This window comes from Platichthys flesus, chromosome 19, assembly GCF_949316205.1.
Source record: "Platichthys flesus chromosome 19, fPlaFle2.1, whole genome shotgun sequence".
Lineage (NCBI taxonomy): Eukaryota > Metazoa > Chordata > Actinopteri > Pleuronectiformes > Pleuronectidae > Platichthys > Platichthys flesus.
In genome coordinates this window covers 7,668,850-7,687,356 of record NC_084963.1, presented here as the reverse complement: position 1 = coordinate 7,687,356, position 18,507 = coordinate 7,668,850, and the positions used below count along the sequence as shown (strand labels likewise).

General features: G+C 40.8%; 1 protein-coding gene across 2 annotated transcripts in view; it reads left to right on the top strand.

Moving 5' to 3' along the window:
* rai14 (retinoic acid induced 14) overlaps positions 1-18,507 on the top strand; it is a 33,146-nt gene that overhangs the window by 10,889 nt on the left and 3,750 nt on the right. The window contains exons 3-15 of one of the 2 annotated variants that reach the window (XM_062412947.1): positions 7,465-7,595; positions 9,237-9,325; positions 9,537-9,601; positions 10,605-10,662; positions 10,951-11,021; positions 13,650-13,756; positions 13,877-14,061; positions 14,496-14,521; positions 14,952-15,041; positions 15,400-15,489; positions 16,273-16,398; positions 16,973-17,074; positions 17,636-18,334. In XM_062412947.1, coding sequence (XP_062268931.1) covers positions 7,465-7,595; positions 9,237-9,325; positions 9,537-9,601; positions 10,605-10,662; positions 10,951-11,021; positions 13,650-13,756; positions 13,877-14,061; positions 14,496-14,521; positions 14,952-15,041; positions 15,400-15,489; positions 16,273-16,398; positions 16,973-17,074; positions 17,636-18,334 — 1,839 coding nt within the window. The remainder of the gene's footprint in view (positions 1-7,464; positions 7,596-9,236; positions 9,326-9,536; positions 9,602-10,604; positions 10,663-10,950; positions 11,022-13,649; positions 13,757-13,876; positions 14,062-14,495; positions 14,522-14,951; positions 15,042-15,399; positions 15,490-16,272; positions 16,399-16,972; positions 17,075-17,635; positions 18,335-18,507) is intronic. The other variant, XM_062412948.1, reaches the window with a different exon arrangement.

Here is an 18,507-nt window from a genome sequence, read left to right as displayed (position 1 = left end):
TGACTCTCTTATTCTGGGTTTCAGAGTCTAGTAAACCATTGGGGTGTGTGTGTACGTGTATAACGTGTGTGTGTGTGTGTGTGTGTGTGTGTGTGTGTGTGTGTGTGTGTGTGTGTGTGTATGATCTGTGTTTGTGCTCCGGAGGACAGTAAGCAGTTTCAGCTGTGGCCCCAGAGAAAGGATGTATTGTTTGAGGACAACTGAGCATCTGCTTTGTTGCAGATAAGGGGTTTGAAGTTAACAGCCACTGCTGATCAAAAGGCTCTGATATTGTAGATGTGTCAGACTCCCTTTCCTTCACCATTTCTTTTCCTTCTTTCTTGTCCTGTACAATGTTCAGCGTTCCAACCTCTCCCCTCCTTCCTGTCTGTGGTGCCCCCCCATGTCTCTCAAACAAAGAATATTCATGCACTGTGTGCATGAAAGTGTTATTTCCCTCTGGAGTTCAATCTGTGTTGTTTGTGTGTTTTACCCCCCATCTAACCTACTTTTCTGTATGCATGTATTCAGCTTTATCTCTAATCTCTGCATGTAACAACACGGACGACACAAAAAACAAATCTACTTTAGTGTGTGAAAACCTGTATTTTCATTTGAATAATCCAGTTTTTTGTCCTTTCCTATACTCGACAGCCTGACTTCCTTTCCTCTGCTTGTTGGAGCCTGTGTTAGTCCCTCTCTGAGTTATCTTTAGCTTTAATGTTTCCTCACATCTATTTCCCCCTGTTCTTTCTTGGCTGTTTTTTGTTTTTCTTGCCCTGCGAGCAGCCGGACCACATTGCTCACTCTTGTCCGTCAGACGCTTCAGTCCAGAGTGAGATTTCCTGACAAATACTGGAGAGACCATCATGAAAATTGTGACGGATATCTTTCACTCCCAGATTATGAGTACAAGTCATGTTGGTGCTGCAGCCAGATCAAGTTTTCCTTGAAATAAGACTTTATTCCACAACAAGTCATCTGGAAAAGTCATTCTCAGATTTCCATGAAATTCACCATGGATATGCATGATCATTTTTCTAATCTTCAGACTTCCTGTTGAAGGATTTACTTCACGTGTGTGATGTGTTTTTTTGTTTCACCTGAGTTCACATATATGCACAGATTTGATCTCTTGGTTTATTTGCTTAATGAGTTCGAGCTTAACTAAGTTTGACTACTTTATATGTAGAATATAAGTGTTTTCATTGGCGTATACAGTCAATCCTGATGATTACCAGGACAAACACCTTTTTTATCTATAGATCAACAATGATGTTATTTTGTTGTCTTTATTTTGGGGGAGAAAACATAAGGTTTTCTTAAACAAATGTTTTTTTTCTCTTAAACCCTGTCTGCTACGAGTGACCGAGCTCTACAAACAAACAGAGCCTAATACAGGAATGACTGTTTCCCGATCTTGGTTTGTTTTTCCTGCGGAGAACTGAGAGAGTTCAGAGGAAAACAGAAAAAACCGTGTGAGCAGAAATGTTTATGCAGTGACCGTTAGATTAACACACTTGATGCACATCTGTTTTCTCTGCAATTTAGCCTGAGATGGAAGGAACGACTCCACGTTTGAAGCTGTGATTTCCAAATTTGTTTTCAATACTTCACAAATAAAGACAAGTTTAGCACCTGGGAGGAGAGGAGGTGGCCGAAGGAAAGACAGAGGTTAAAATATAACCTTAAACCAATGCACAGGATATAATGGGTAGTAAAAGGTCTCATATATACCACGCCAATGTTTCTTTGTCTCTCAGCTTGTCTTATTGCTCCTTGCTCTCTCTTCCTTGTCCTTGCAGCCAGTCTCAAACCTGCACAAACAGGAAACACTTAGTGTTATCAGTGAACCATTTATGTGTCATTGTAAGTGTCAGGCTTAAGACAGAGGGAACAAACATTACAGTCCACACCCTGATCCCATTGTAAACTCTCTTATCACAAACACCTCCAGGTTCTGTCTAGAACTTGGAGGAGAGGCAGCCGGACAGAAGAGGAAACAGAAACGAAAGCAGGGCAGGAAGTGAGATCCATTTCACAAAGACATAGGACTTTATTGGTTAATAATCTCAGGATTAGTGACCCTATGACTTGTAGCTGGTACAGAATAATGTGGGCTAAGCCTAAAGTTTTCAGTACAAGCTGATATTGTCCAAAGTCATTCAGAGTTCATGTGTCGTGTGCTTGTAACCTCTGAGGTTATGTTTTCATTGCTGTTTGTCTGTCTGTTACCAGGATTACAAGAAAGCCGCTGAACAGATTTTTAGAGAAACTTGGTGGAAGGATGTGTGTGTGGGGGGGAGAGCTGGGCCAAGGAAATACTCATCAATGTTTGGATCGCGTTTGATTCAGAAGACGGATCCAGGAATGTTTTTTACATTTTCTTGAACATGGTGAGAAATGCCTTTAGCCTTGGCGGAGGTATGCAGACTCTGAGCTCCCTTGTAGTTTCCCACATACTGTGTTTGTACAGTATCAGGTGGACGAGGAGTAGGACTGCAAATAATTATTATTTTGTTAATTATTCATTATTATATTATTGTCATAATCAATCTGCACTTAGTCTTTTGTCTGATTCATTCGTTTGGCTGCTGAAATGTCTTAAAATTGGAAAAAGTTAAACAATACCTTTCACAATTCCCACTTTACTCCAATTGACAGTTGTGTTTGTTGAAGAAACATGAACCCACTGACACTTTTTCAGTTTGACCCAAGGCCCATGCTGACTTTGCACAATGGCTGCCATCACCATCATTTCATAAACCTCCTCTGTGTGTATATGTGTGTTTGTGTGTGGGGCCGAAACTGGAGCAGTGCATTCCGCTCCACTTAAACCTGTCCATTACTATGCAGTCTAATTCTATCGGTGTCATGCTGCCCGGTGGTGAAGGCCCGTTAGTTTTTTTCTTCTTCAGCCTATTAAAATCACAGAGACCATTAGGCGAGATCATGCTATGCAGTACATCACGAGGGTCCCACTGTTATTCTTTCTGTTGGTGCTCGTAAGGGGTTTATCTGTTGGTAGAAGTTAGAAGTCCATTCCAGTTTTTCTCGTCACGAGACAATTTCAACTGTATACGTGTTGGTTTTTAGATTTTTCTTGCACGTTAATAGTGTTTTAAAAACCCGACCTGTTTGCCTTGTCACATTATGGATGTTTTTAGATTTCCTAATTATTCAAGTATTGTCTCTTATTTCATCTTTGAGAGTGACCATTGTGATGCTTTGTGCTCAAAGAGGAAATCCTACTTTACACGTGTCCTCATGAACTCTGCAGACACGTTGACTTCTACGAAACAGCTGTGCAGATGTTGCGAGACTGGTTTCTCTGTCGTACCATCCCATTAGTGTAATAATACATGGTAATAAACAGCAGCGGTGCATATTTCAGACTGATAGAGAAAGGGAGTGTTGCCTCTGCTCTGTAGACATAGCAGAGGTTCAGATGAGGTAAAAGCTTTTGGAGAGTTGTGTATCTCTGGAATGAAACTTTTGCCAACAAGGCAGTAATAAGGAGACACGGGACACTGGGCTTTCTCCTCTTCTCTTTGACCCAAATCTTCCTGTAGTTTCAGTTGTCAGTTGTCTGGTAGTTTTCTAGATGACAATGACAATTTCTGAACCAGGAAATTAAATAAGGAGTTCCAGTTTTAAAATGCTGCTTTAGCCCATACCTTCTTTATAGCTCTCTACTTTGAAACCACACTCAAACTATCTCTTGCAACGTGGCTTCTCGTTTGGTCAGATGTGTTTGTGTGGTTCACCGACTTTGAAAGCAACTCTGCCCCATCTCTCCTGGACTGTTCTCTAAATCTTAGGTTGGTACATTTTGAAGATAAACCTTTAGCATGGTGCATTTAAAAACCTGTATTTTTTTTTTCTCTGCAAGACATTTTCCCAACATATGCCCCTTGTAGCTGAATGAGTGTGATGACTCGCAGTATTTTCAGTCTGACACTTGTGACACACTTTTTCAACAGAACAACTCATGATCACAGTTTAATACTATTCGCTGCTCGAGTGGTAAACAGGAACTGACATTACTCATCATCTAAACAGGGCAGCAAATTGAAGATCTGTATATTTTATTCTACTCTGTGGAAAACTTACTGATGTTCTGCATCATGTCTAAGTGGAGAAAAACTTTTTACACATTATTTTATTTTAGATTGTGGAATGAGGAAGTGAAAATTCAATCACAGTTCCTCACCACAGACTTTATTAAGATGGACAACATGACTGCTCCAAAGCATCCTGATCGCCACCTGGTGGCTGGCTGCAATATAGGTCATACATTTCACCTCCTCCATGTTAGCAACTAAAAATCAAAGCACACATCAAACAATGTTTTACTCAATTACAGTTTTGTCATTTAAGATATCACTGACTCAGGATCGGTTGAGTGCATGAACCTTACTACCGCAGCTCCATCCCCTGCTGGCTGTTGTGCACACTCTGGTTCCAAATGCACAAGATGTCAGTGCTTCTATCTTGGGTATTTCTGCTTAATTTCTGTGTAGCTAGAGGTGATGCTCTGTTCATCTTAATTTACAGTCTATGATCTTCACATTAAGAGACAACTTAATCCTTTTTTCTTTTTGAGATCCGTTCCGGTTACTGAATTATTCAGGTTTACAATAGACAAGTTGGTCATAAATGATAAATAATAACTGTAGAAGCCTGACTGAGGTCATATTACGTGTCACTTCACCATCTGCTGGATCCGACTGCTCCTGTTTTTCAAACTGTCATACAGAGAAGCAGGCGCTCAATTACAGCGATAAGTTCCACCCTTCCTGATGTTCTCATAACAAGATAAACAAGCAGCATCTGTTTCAATTAAATGTTGTATAATGTAAACAGTCCACTATTATAGTTGCTCTACATTCTCTTTGATGGTTTGCTTAGAGGCAACAGACGCAGGTTCTTCTTTCTCTTTTCAGTTCCTTCACCATCTCTAAAGTTCACCTATTTTTAGGGGTTGATTGCCTCAGTGCTCTTCACGCTGATTAAATAACACATGACTGTCTGTATGAAAATCATGAGACTTTTTATACCATCACACTGGGAAGCAAATCCAGAGTCCACCTCTGAGAAAACACTGCGCTGTTTGAGATGTGTCCTTTATAGACTCGCTATCTTCCACTGTGTCATGTTTCATTGGACACTAATCTCAGTGTTGAATGTGTTCCACTTCCACTCATGCCCTAACCCCTCAGTGACCTCCTTTAAGAAACGTTAAACTTAGTTTCATTGAAAAAACATGTAATGAACCTTTCTGATGTCCAACAATTCCCTTCCAAGCATCTGAAAAAACAAGCTATTGAAGAATCAAGCTAATGAAGAGTCTGTCTTCAGCGTTCTGCCAATATGTGCATTCCCCATTGACAAAAACTGTGTAAATACATCTACACACCTTTGTTAACACGCAGTATTCAGAGACACACTATTAATACAGAAGCACTGCAGTTTGCAAACAAATGTAGGATATTTATGTATTTCTGAGTCAGTTTTTTTTGTTTCGTCGATGTAGGTTTATAAAAGTGTATACAGGAATAAAGGAATCGTGCAGTCTGGATGTTCTTAGTGAACTTTGATATTTTGGAATACTCTTGGAGGTATATGTCCATCATAGCCCAACATAGATTCTTCGTTTTCACGGTTCAGGTCTCAGCTGTGTGTCCTTATATATCCCGTCTGTTATTTCCAGTCTGTCAGGGAACTTTCTCATCTTACACCACCTCCTGAATATTATCTCACCTCTAGCTTTAAGTCTTTGAAGCCTGGATCACTATCAGTCTCTGATATAGAGTGTGTGTGTATGGAGTGTTTACAACTGGGCAAGACTTAATTTTCCAGACATCCTTGCGAGAATACATAATTCCTTCACTCTGTCATCATCAACTTTAATTCGAAAAATAGCAACAATTCCTTGAGTTTCATTCCCTCCACATTAATGACTCTACGGTTCTGACATAATCACCCTTGACGTTACAGCGACAGCAGAGATTTTCCACCAGCTTTGCAAAATCTATTGCAGTGAGTGTCTTCACAGAGGCTCTTAAAACTATGTATAGCTGTGCTGGCTCATTGCTCTCCTGAAATAGTGTACAGTTCACTTCTAGTATTTATAGAGTGTGAGAGCTCAGCGTGTTATCATGTGTGTTGGTCAGGAGGCTATCAGGTCAAATTTAATACTGCAGTGCATCCTAACATGCACAGGTGGCTGCACGGAGAGCTGGCACTGCTGACCTGTCTGGGGTCCGTGGGTTCAGTCCTCAGATCAGTGTGCAGGCTTTTTTCAGTCTGTACCTCTCATAGGGAAACAACCAGTCGACCAAACCATCCTGAATCACAACAGAACTGTAAACTTATTCACAACTCAGTGACTCAAGGTGTCTCCATATAATCTATGATCGTTTGAACTTAACTCACTTTGTACAAAATAAAACATACACCTCATGCCGCCAGTTACAACCTCACAGACAGCTCTGCAAAAGAGAAGCCAAAGCATCTCAACCGCCCCCTTGTGGCTGGCTGCCATATAGGTCATAAATCCTGTCTCCTCCATGTTAAGGTTTGGGACATGGACCAAACAAAATCGTGAATGGACACGTGAATTAGATCTCTCAAACTGTCACTTATCTCACTGATTATTGTTCGAGAGCTCATTTCTCTGTTACAAAAAGTTACACTGCCTAGCCGTAATATTTAGCACAGAAATACATTGTTATCCAGCCTTTGTATAAGCTCTGGTTCAAATAACCACATTGTTGTTTATGGATGTGCTTCTTCTTCCCTGGTTCCATATTCTGGATTTTAGTTTGATGTTGTCCGAGTCCTTACTCGTCTTATATGGTTATTATTGTAGATGTAGTCAAAAGTGCTGTTTGCTCGCTGCGCTGCATCTTGTGCCATGTTGTAAGATGGTCTCTGTATGAGATCATGTGCGAAGCTTTCCAATTACTGACTAACTGAGTACCCTGTCAGGGATACAAATGTGGGGCCTTTTGGTTTGTGTGTGTGTGTGTGTCAACGTGTACATCCACACTCGATCTTGATTAAGTGTCTGTGTGTGTGTGTGTGTGTGTGTGTGTGTTAGTTCGCATATGGACACAAATGTTTTGTGTGGGCTGTTGCAGAGCCAGGAAAACATTCCCCCCCTCTGAGAAACATTACTCAGATTTGGGGCATCTCAGCCATTTTGGCTGCAGAGTAGGATTTGCTAATGTTTCTGTTAATGTCGGACAACAGCCCTTCATTGTGAGGAATGTGCTGCACACTGTTATTAAAGAGAAGGTAAAACATTGATGCAAGATACTTTCCTAGAATTAAAAAAACATGTGTACATCTTGATCATCCCAGTGATTGTAAACGTAATGTCCTAATGTGTAAAAGTGTTTTCCCAATGATTTTGATATCAGCATTTTGTCTCACCTCATTTCTCTTGTTTCCTCCATTTCCCACCTTCATCCTCTCTAGGTCAATGAGTGGAACAAGAATGACGAGCGCCTGCTTGCTGCGGTGGAGCACGGCGAGGCGGAGAAGGTCGCGTCACTTCTCGCCAAGAAAGGTGCCAGCGCTGTGAAGCTGGACAATGAGGGCAGATCAGCGTAAGCATTTTGATTATTTCTTCAGTAAATAAATGAAAACTGGCTTCGGTAAATATTATCAATCTAGTAATTTTACTTACTGCGTGTAGTGCATAGCAGTGAATTCAGTTTCTCATGTACAAGTACAGTAGAAACAAAGAATGACCAGGAGCGTTAGAATTGTCAGAGACGCGAGACAATAGAGAGCAGCACCATATTTTGATTAATTGTGATTTAAAATGAGCTGCTTTAATCCAAAAGAGAAATAACTTGGATGAGATCTTTATATGTGCAGCACGTTCTCTATTAAACATCACCCATACACTGCCGGTACAGCCGCCTTGTGGGCAATTTGGTGTTCTGGTATGTTGCCCAAGGACATTTTGGAACACAGGATGGGGGATACTGGGATCGAACAGCTGGCCTTCTGGTTAGTGGACAACCCGCTGTACCACCGGAGCCACTGCCAAAATTGGAGCTATTCAGGCACAATCTGGGGCTTTGGTGTAACTGAATCAAAATAATCATCCGGCCTTGGAGATTTTTGTGTTTTTCTTTTAAACTGAAGCATTACATGTGCCTCCACTGCAGGCTCAGATTCTCAAGTCCTAAGCTTTAGAAATCACTCTCAGGCGCTGCAGCACAGTGTTTAAAAATGAATGGCTGATCTAAAAATACAGCCGGTTTTCTTATTTCCAGAAAGGTGGACGTTTTGCAACCGTTCATTCAGCCCCTAGGACATTCAGTGTTTTTGAGAGCCAGTTCATTTGGGGCAGAGGCGGTGCAGCTCGTTGCCTCACCGGGTTGAGATTGTTGATAACACAGAGGCTCAGTGTTAATATTTGACCTCTTTCTTTTTCTGAAACACAATACCCGCTGACCTGAATGTGTTGAGCAGCTCACGCAGAGACAGGAACATCAACACACAGGAACAAGTACCCCGAGCGCAGCGAATGTGCAGAAATTCACATGCTGAAAAACAGCCTTTTTTTTATCCCACCAGCAGTTTGCATCCTTGACCTTTTTGTGTGTGTGTGTGTGTGCTTGTGTTTCTGCCAGAAGACAGAAACACACACACAGATGCATATTTGCAGCTTTTGTAAATCAAGATGAATGCGGTGGTTCGGGTTCGCAATGCTCCGATCCTTTCAGGACGCACAAAGGAGGAGACTACAGTATCTCTATGGTGATAAAACCTGATTGAAAGGCATGTGGGCATAGCCTTGCATGTGTATGTGTGTGTGTGTGTGTGTGTGTGCATCCTGAGCACACCAAGGGAAGGCTGGGGAATGTGTAGTGTTTTTCTAATTCTGCTCGCTGAGCTGGAAAGGGGTTGTATTGATTGCCTACTGCTGCACACATGCACACAAAGAGACACACCATTCAGAGGGGGGGGGGCTTTTTGCATAAAGGGTTGATATTGACTTGTGACATTCCTGCACACAAGCCAGCGCTTTAATTCATAAACTCCTGAAAGTCACATTGACCAAAAGGAAAGTTTAGATTCTGAAAACTGGTAAATTTGTTTGTTCAGGGGAGCTGCTCACCGCTACATGATTACTGATGTAAAACTAGTAAGAAACAATAATTGAGATTAACAAACATCTGTGTTTATGTACTTCATCACTAATCTGTTTCTTCTTGCTTTGTGCTGATGTAAAGTCTTCATGCAGCAGCTGCTCGAGGTCAGACGGAGTGTCTCTCTGTCATCCTGTCTCACGGAGCTGATCTGTCACTCACTGATGCTGCAGGTACGGATCTGAACTGCTGCTAAACAAGTGTGAACTGTTTAGAATGTCTTCTACTGGTTATTGGGTTTTAGGTCCTGATTCAAGTCTGGTACCATTTGAGGTCAAATGTAGGATTATTTTCTAGGGACATTTATCCCTTAGATAATTTCTAAGGGATAAATTGCCTTTTTTAGTTTTTTCTTAATTTAAATCTTTTTTGTTTTATGTTCAGGTTTGAATCCATTACACCTGGCTGCCAAACACAATCACACCGAGTGCTGTAAAAAGCTCATTCAGGTAAGATAGACAAAGTGAAGGAGGCTTTCAAAAGCCAACAGTGTTTGATTCTGTGTAATTATTGTGTAGTGTTTCTTGTCTAGAGAAATAGAGATATGAAACAAAGAATGATTAAATGGCCGACAAATGCAGCAGGACGATTTCCTCTTGGAAGCTTCACTCGGTGTAGAGAAGAAGGGAGTGTGTGAAAGCAGTGGCATGAACTTTGTGGAACCTTTGGTCGGAATAGTGTCGATATTCTGTTACGATGACACACGCTCTTCTCTTTCTGAGAGGACACTCATTGGCATAACTCATTCCCAAGCGCCTTATTCTAACCATAGCTATCAGAACTAAACAGCTTATTCTTACCCATCCTAATAATAAACGTATTCCAACCCAAATTCTAAAACTGCTAACTCTTAAAACAGCCCTTAAAGTTAGTGAGGACTGACCAAAATGTCCTTATTAAGTCAAATTTGGCCCTCAACACTTTAAACACACGCACACACTCAGCTTTGAATCCATCAGACTGCAGCATCTCACCGACACCTACCTGCTCAAACACAACTTTTAAATATTCCTAAACACCTTCACCCCCCCCCCTAAACCTTTTTTGTTCATTGAGGGTCTTAAAAACACAGGAGTTGAGGTAAAGTTGTGCCAGTTCGTTGCCTGGATTTTAGTAGTTGCAAACTATTATCTGGTCGTTACTCATTGACAAAATGGAATGCTCTTATTTTGTAGGCGTATGCAGTTGTACATAGTTTGCAAACATGTGCAGTGAATTCACAGTATTGTCTAATATCCCTTTAAATGGCTGGTTTCAGTACCTCAGAGGATAAACTCCATTCTGACATTTTGAGTTGTCAGATTGATTCGGACAAACTCAAGGTTTATTGTCTGGAAGGTTTTGAAAGTCAATCAAGGGAATATTACATGACACGACTTTCCTTCGATAAACATTCACTCATGTGTGATATTGATTTGCTTTTCCAATACATTCCTTTTCTTTTCTCTTCAGAGTAAAAGTCCAACCGATGCTGTGGACAGCTCAGGAAAGACGGCGCTGCATCACGCTGGTACGTTTGTCACTGCCAGTTAATTACAACAGAAGAGCTTCCATTGAATATTGACTGCTTAGAGAAGAACGTGGGGAAATATGTGGTGGGATTAAGTTTAAGCTCCGATTTTACTTGGAGTAAATCATCCGCTGTGTCTGGAGCTAAGTGATTACACGTGAACTCAGCCCAGTTAGAAATCAGCCAGGTGAGACAGAGGAGATAAAAGCCTCATGCGAAATTCAACAAGATCAAGCTGCGATCTGTGTTTTCTGTCATTGTCTGACTGTTGTTTTGTTTTGCCTTCAGCTGCCAGTGGGAACATCCAGACCGTCCAACTGCTGTGTGAACTCAAATGTCCCATCAACCTGAAAGATGCAGTATGTGCTTTCATTACGACTTCCACTCAGTCTTCAGCAGACATATTTTTCCTGGCAGGGCTGTAACTCTCTGTAACAGAGAAAAGAACACAGAAACAAATGTTCTTTTGAGTTTCATTCAGATCACTGACTCCACTCCAGGACTTTATACACTCTGGATTTTCTTTAGCTGTTGTCAGACTTCTTGTTTCCTAAATTACAGCTTTTATGAGGTTTATTAGGAAAGTAGAAGTAAAGTATTGTTGTCTCAAAACCAATAGAAAGCAGATGTTTCTCACAGCTGTAAACTGACAATATGAACCATCCTCATAAACGGACATTTCCTGTCCATGTCCCTCTCTTTTTTAAGATGGGTTAAAATTGTGTGCATGTGTGCGTGTGTGGTAGAGGGTCATTGTACTTTTGGAACTCTGTTCTCAAGCCTCAGACATGTGGTCTCCATTGCAGTGATGCGCCATGCCTGTGGTTTTTACCCAACTGCAGTGTGTTAGCTTGATTGTGTGCGTGTGTGAGAGTGCGTGAGCAAGCGAGAGAAAAGAAATAAAGAGAATGTGTTGCACAGTTATTTCCCTCCCTTTACTTTCATGCCACAGCTGCTGCGAGGAGATAATCAGTCTACATGTACACATGTTGTTTCTTATTAAAAATATTGCAGCCTTGTTACATGTTTATACATGTAACAGATTCTATGTTGTGGCTTTTGAAAGTAGTTCATGTTCTCACTTAACCAAAGGCTGGTGGGATTATAAAAAGTAAAGTAAATGGTTTCTTCTGAATCCCAGTACAATAAGCCACTAAATGCTTGTTTTTCACTTCCAACAATTTTCTCTGTGTTGTTAAACAACTAAGAAGCTTCATGGGCAAATTACACAAATAACTAAAAATGTTGCTTTAAGTGTTAAATACAAAAACATCAAACAAACCTTTGCTATTGTTTTCTTTAGTTATTAAGACAGTGTGCGATATCAGTTTCACTCATAACATTTACTTTTCTAGTCATAATCATCCGTGTGTGTGGGTCGGGTCCATGTATTACAAATGTTGTTGGGACCTTAATCTGTAGTCACATTGTGGGAACTTGTTTTCCTGATGGGGACAAGAAGCAAGTTCCCACAACGTAAATCATTCAATTCAAAGGTGACAACATGTTTTAACTTTAGGTTCGGTGTAGATTCAGATTAGAGCAAGCGATAGGGTTAGGTAAGTAGTAACTATGGTTAAATTTAGGGAGGGGGAGACGTGAGCAGTTGTGTCAGCCTTAAGTCAACATCTATTGAGAACCTGAATCAGTAAAGAACACATGGCTGTGTCTGTGCTGGGTAGAAGATGCCAGCTTGTTAGCCTCAGGTCTGCATTACCGGCTACAGCACACTTCTATCTCTCTACTGGATCTGGATTTGACTTCAGTAAACACACAGAGATAAAGTGGAAGAAACAGAGGAAACATGTTTCAGGTCCAAACATGTGTCAGACAAAGTGTTTATAGAAAATCAAGCCAATGTAAACTGAAGTCTGCTCAGAGACGTTGGTACGTTGGAGTATAAAAGCTTCCTTATGTTTGCTATTGGAAAGAAATATATTTCTCATTTACTGAGGAGAAGCTCGGCCTTGATATGATTCACAGACGTGGTCTGAGATTTCTTCAACAGACTTTGTTTGAGTGGGTGGGAAACTTCTCAAGTACTTAACTTAAGTATGAATATGTACTGAGTTGTCACTTTGACACTTAATGCTTCCAGGGCTATATTGTATTTTTCCTCCACAACATGTATTACTAGTTACATAGTTATATATATTATATATTTTACATAGAAAATATGAATATGATTAAATTATAATGGTGCGTGATTGTAGATGTAACTTAACAGGGGCAATTCAAAAGTTTTCAAACTTCTTGATTCCCTCTTAACAATACAATTAACAATTGATCTGTGAAAACTAGGTCCTGGTCGGTTTATGTTTGAATTGTGGAGACTTTGGCTTCATATCTCACTGTTGAGTAATTTACTAAAATCCATTTTATTTCCCTACTTAATCTGAGTTAAGTCAATGTTCCTGCCCTGCACTGAGACTTACAGGCAGCAGCTCCTCTCATGCCGCACGCTGCCCTAAAAAAATCCCAGCCAATGTTTAGTTGGCTTAGTTTGCACGTATGTAATAGAAGGTTAAGGTTAGGTCAAGGGTCGTTCTGGGGGTTAGGATCCGTCAATCCTGGGGAGAAGGGTTAGGGTTAGATGTCTACGTTGCAATACTTCCCCAGCTGCCCAGCTCAGGGAAATAACCTTTTCTCAAGCCATTCATTTAAAATAGTAAATATATCATTTTGGAGTTTGCTCGTCTCTCTCGTTCTAAAACACACGCCTCTACGTAGTGGAACAATTTTAGCTTTTCTGTTCATCTGCTGGGAAATTCACTTTCAGCAGCAGATACTCAGTCCTTTCTCACATGAATCTGAGACTTCTCTCACCACACAGACACTTACTTCACTCTATGTTTACGCTCTGGTCCTGATGTCACAGACAAGTTATGCAGACTACTGCATGTTTTCATATTAATCTGTGATATGTGGGTGTATGGTCGCTCCATTAGGATGATCTCACTCATGATTATCCTGTCTGTGTGTCAAAGGATGGATTCACCTCCTTGCTGTTGGCGGCTAAACATGCTCCTGCTGAGGTTTGCTGCACTTTGCTGGACTGTGGAGCTGAAATCAACGTTTCTGACAACAGCGGCAGGTACGAGCCGAATGACGTCTTCTGCTGAGACACAGGGAATTCAGGAATCACATGCAAGAGCAGTAAAGACGGAGTAAAGATATTTGGATGTTGCACTGATGATGCACATTTGTGTCACAGGACAGCGTTGATGTTTGCCAGTGAGTCCAACACGGCGTCTGTTGTTGAAGTGTTGGTACACCGAGGAGCAAACCTGTCAGCGGTCGATTCACAAGGTCATGATGTCACACACTACGCCAAACTGTCAGGCAACTCAGAGGTGACGACTGCCCTCAGTGCCGCACTCAGCAGACAGCAGGTCTCAGGTGAGAGTCACTCATGGACGTATTGACTCACGTTTGTTCCCTGGAGTTATTAGGGAACTTATTATTAGTACATTTTTACCAGTGACATGATGAAAACTAACCACAAGTCTTTACTATCTCTTTGCCTCGACATCACATTAGCGTACAAGTTCATAAATACATACAAACACGTTCACATGCATGTATCGCCTCTTTGTGGCAAAGATTCATACGGCTCTGAATTCAATGCAGTCAACACTGACACCTGGAGGAGTTCAATTGTTATTACAGTTTCTTTACGTCTTCATTGTTGTACCTTGAGGTAAGATCTCTCCAGGAGAGTGTACTGCCATTCTCTATGAAGTAATTACTACCTGTTTGAGTATTTTCAAGAAAGACTTAAGTTTCTATTCTATTCCTTTTTTTTATGTTCTTCCTCATTTTGTGTTTGTCAGACGCAAAGTCTCCTAGAAGTCCTCAGGTAAGACATTTACTGCTCTTTACTTTTCAGATCCCCACTAACAATCAATCAATGTTTATAACAGCAACAAAAAATATTTGAGCTTATTAAACCAATCAGTTAGAAGAAACAACTGAATAATTTTAGTGTTGCAATCTGATTGATGTGCTAATAATAACCAACAAAAGCCAAATGATGTCTATAATTTAGTCGGATAGCTTCTCCTCATGAGCAGTAGTTTTGTATCAGCTTCTGTAAAGTGTCAATATTCAATTTCTCAGCTTTAAAAAAAAACTTTTTGCCATTTTTGTCTTACTGTAGCACTCATTGATTGACAATCCTATTACTAACCAGCACCACACTTTTCTTTCTTTCTTTCTCTCTCTCTCTGTCCGTCCGTCCGTCCGTCCGTCATCTCTCTTCACCTCGCTCTTCTTTGCCGGCTCTTCAGCATGATCAAGTAGCTAAACTAAGTGATGAACGGATCACAACTCCCAAAAAACGAAAAGCACCTCCTCCACCTCCCATTAGCCCACTGCAGGTAAACGCATGAGTCTGTTCATCTTTCTGCTTGAGTCAGTTCTCCACTCTTCACATTTGCGCATGTCTGCAGTAAATACACAGTCCCACTTACTTACTTGTTTGCAAGTTAACTGATATATTATTGTAATCTCAGTCCGATATAGAAACTAGTTATAGGTTTAAAAAAAACAACATGTAAGTTAATTTGATATGTCTTACAAGACTATGATATATAAATGTACTAAAAACAAAAGGTATAGAGCAGTAATGACTCATTACTAAAATGTTACTGTTTTTATCTGAGCTTTTAAAGGTTTATGAGGAAAATTAAACAAGTCATAAAACTAAAACTCGACAACTTCATCCCTCTTCCTCAGAGCTCAGGACCCTCCTCTCCTTCAATCGTTACCTCCACTGGGACTGTTGGTTCTGACAAAAGTGACACGCCCAAGAAGTTCAGCTACAAGGTAATTACATAATCAAGTAAAATGCCTCCAGCACTGTATTGGTGGCAGCACAGTGGGAATAAGGAGACTCAAAGAAATAAATATAACTCGTTTCAATGTCCCAGGCAGGGTTTCCACAGGTGATTCAAAAGACTCACATTTTGTAATGTGACCTTAAAAATACTGAATTCTAGGTCATGAATATATACAGGTGGGTTTTTTATTTTTGATCAAATTCATTTAACGCTACTCTTTGTGCTTTGAAATTTGTTTTGTTTTTTTCAAAAAGGAATATATTGACAGCCAGCAGAGTAGTTCCTCTCTCCACAATAGAGATAGTAGTACGCTATAAAAAAAAAAACTACAATCAAGACCTGATAATTGATCGTCTACTAACACAACAGTCAGAATTTATCACTCTACACTCAGCCTGGCTGCGGAAAAAAGATAAGAGATAGCCACTGTCTCTGCCTCTAGTTTTTGAGATAGTGCTGTTTCAAGGGTTATTTTCTACTCAGCAACTTCACCTTATCTTCAATCGTGGAGAGGTTGAAGTAAACCTGGGACTCTGATATTCTCTCATATCGGTCATACTCCTCTTTATCTTCACCCCATGTGATCTTAAAATGTCTGAAATTCAACTTGTTGAAACCAACAGAAACCAATGAAAATGTGTCAATTTATAAGTGGGTCAATTTACCTCTTCCTCTTCTCTCTCTTTTACTTTCTTTTCCTCCTCCCCTTCGTCCTTCCTGCCACCCCTCACCCTCTTGTCCCTCTTTCCCCTCCCCTCTCACTTGTAAGGAGGATGAGATTCGAGGAACGGCGCTGAGAGAGCAGGTTGAGAAGCTCCACGAGGAGAGAAACATGTTGCTGGACACAATTGAAGATCTGAAGCAGACAGTGACGGGTCCTGAGCTGGATACTAAGGTGATAATGACTCAGAAACACTTTAGTGACACGCTGACGTTGGGAATCAGCAGATCTTAGAACAGATGTGAGGACAGGAACCGTGGCCTTGGAAGAACATGAGGTCAGACTTTTGTATGAAAAGCACAACATTGTACTCACAGTGTTGAGTACAGCACATATACAGTGAATGTATTCCTTGGTGTATAAACAGGCTGTGAATGGATCATCATCCACTGCTACTCATACATGTTATTTTTTTACCATAACTAGATAAAAAAAGTATTTCAGAACCTTTAAATTCGATATAACAACATGAGCTGTTTAACATCGGGGGCTCCTCGAACTTTTAAGAACTTCTTTTCTGTGTCTTAACTAAACTCTGTTTCTTTAAGTTTAATACTTAAGTCTGTCAACAGACGACTGCTGAACCTTTTCACCTTAGCATTCTTGGAGGAGGTCTAACCTTCGACGTGTCTCGACTGGTTTTGTTTTTTCAGCAGGTAGCGAGTGGTCCTGATCGCTGCTCTGACGCCTCTGTGTGTGTGTGTGTGCGTGCACGTAATATATATGTGTGTTTGGTATGTGTTGACAGGTCGAACACAGTATTACAGCATCTGAAGCTCTTGTTTCTGTTCTGCAAGCCAAGATTACTGCTCTTACTCTGGAGAACCAGACACTTGCAAGTAAACTAAAGGTATGTAACCCCCTCACTAGTGTTTAAGTGAAACCTTTGAACAAAGTCAAGTTTAGGGAAGTATATTGTACAGTGTATCTAAAAGAGAGCTGAAAAACTTAAACCACGACTGAAAATTCATGTCATGTAGAAATAATGTAGTTATTATATAATAACAATACAAAAGTTAAGTAAAATTTAAAGTGAAAAAGTAAACCAACGTTGCCAGCACATAAGTTGCATCATAGTGTCCCTATAAAGAATGGAAGAGTTATTGGACATCGACATCTTTTATTTTCAGCGTCTTGGGAGCTGATAAATTCTAAGACTGTAGAGCACACAACTCAAGGCCCAACAGGCCCCTAATAATGCAGTCAAGCTAAATGTGCAGACATTCTGCTTATCAATTAAATGCTTTATCTCTAAAAATCCATGATGAAATTTAATTTATCAGAAAATTGGGTGCAATATGAAGTTTAATTTATGATATGTCAACGAATGCTTAATATTTCAAATTAGAATCAGAAGACACATTTTGAAATATAATCTCTCTAACATCAGTTTGAACTTTCTTACCCTCAGAAACATCCGTCACTCCAAGGAAATGAGGATCTGAATGAGAGCAGTCGTCCTAACAGCATGGCCTCCAACTCCTCCTTCCACTCCACCCAGGATGAGTTTGAATCACCACCACAGGTCCCCTCCACCAGCCCTCCTGTTTATGTCAGCCAAGAGGAAGAGGAGAGTGAGGGAGGAAGAGGAGGAAGCAAAGAGGAGATCAGACTGTTGAGACAGGCACTGGAGAGCGTCCAGGTGAAACTGCTCGAAACCAGGAAGGAAAACCGCTCGCTTCACGCTCAGCTGAAGCCCGAGAGAGAGGAAGAACAAGAGGAGGAGGAAATTGTGACGGAGAAGGGACGGGAGGACGAGTTGATGGAGAGTCTGGCAGAGCTGCAGGCGAAGCTGACGGACACTCAGGAGAGATACCACCAAGCTGTGGAGGAGGTGGAGGAGCTGAGAGCTCGCATGGGAAAAGAAGGAAGGGAGATGATGGAGAAAGAAGAAGTGCAGAGACATTCATCGTCCACACTCGAGCAGCTGAAGGCCCAGCTGATCCAATCAGGATGTGAGCAGGAGAAGGCGGCTCAGCGAATCAGAGAGCTGGAAGAAGAGCTGAGAAGGACAGAGGAAGAAAGACGGAGCGGGAAGGAGAAAGTACAAAGGAGTGCAAAGATTGAGGAGCTGTACAAGGAGGCACAGAAGGAGATTAGGATGCTCCAGGTAGATATTATACTTCTCTTCTGACTCAAAATGATCTATCTCTGTTCATTCAGTGATTTAAACTTGTTTTTAACCTGTTCTTTCAACGTATTGCTCAGTCATTTCATCTTCATCATTATTTTAGTCTAATTAAGTCACTTCTTTAATTCAATGACTTCAACATTTATCCACAT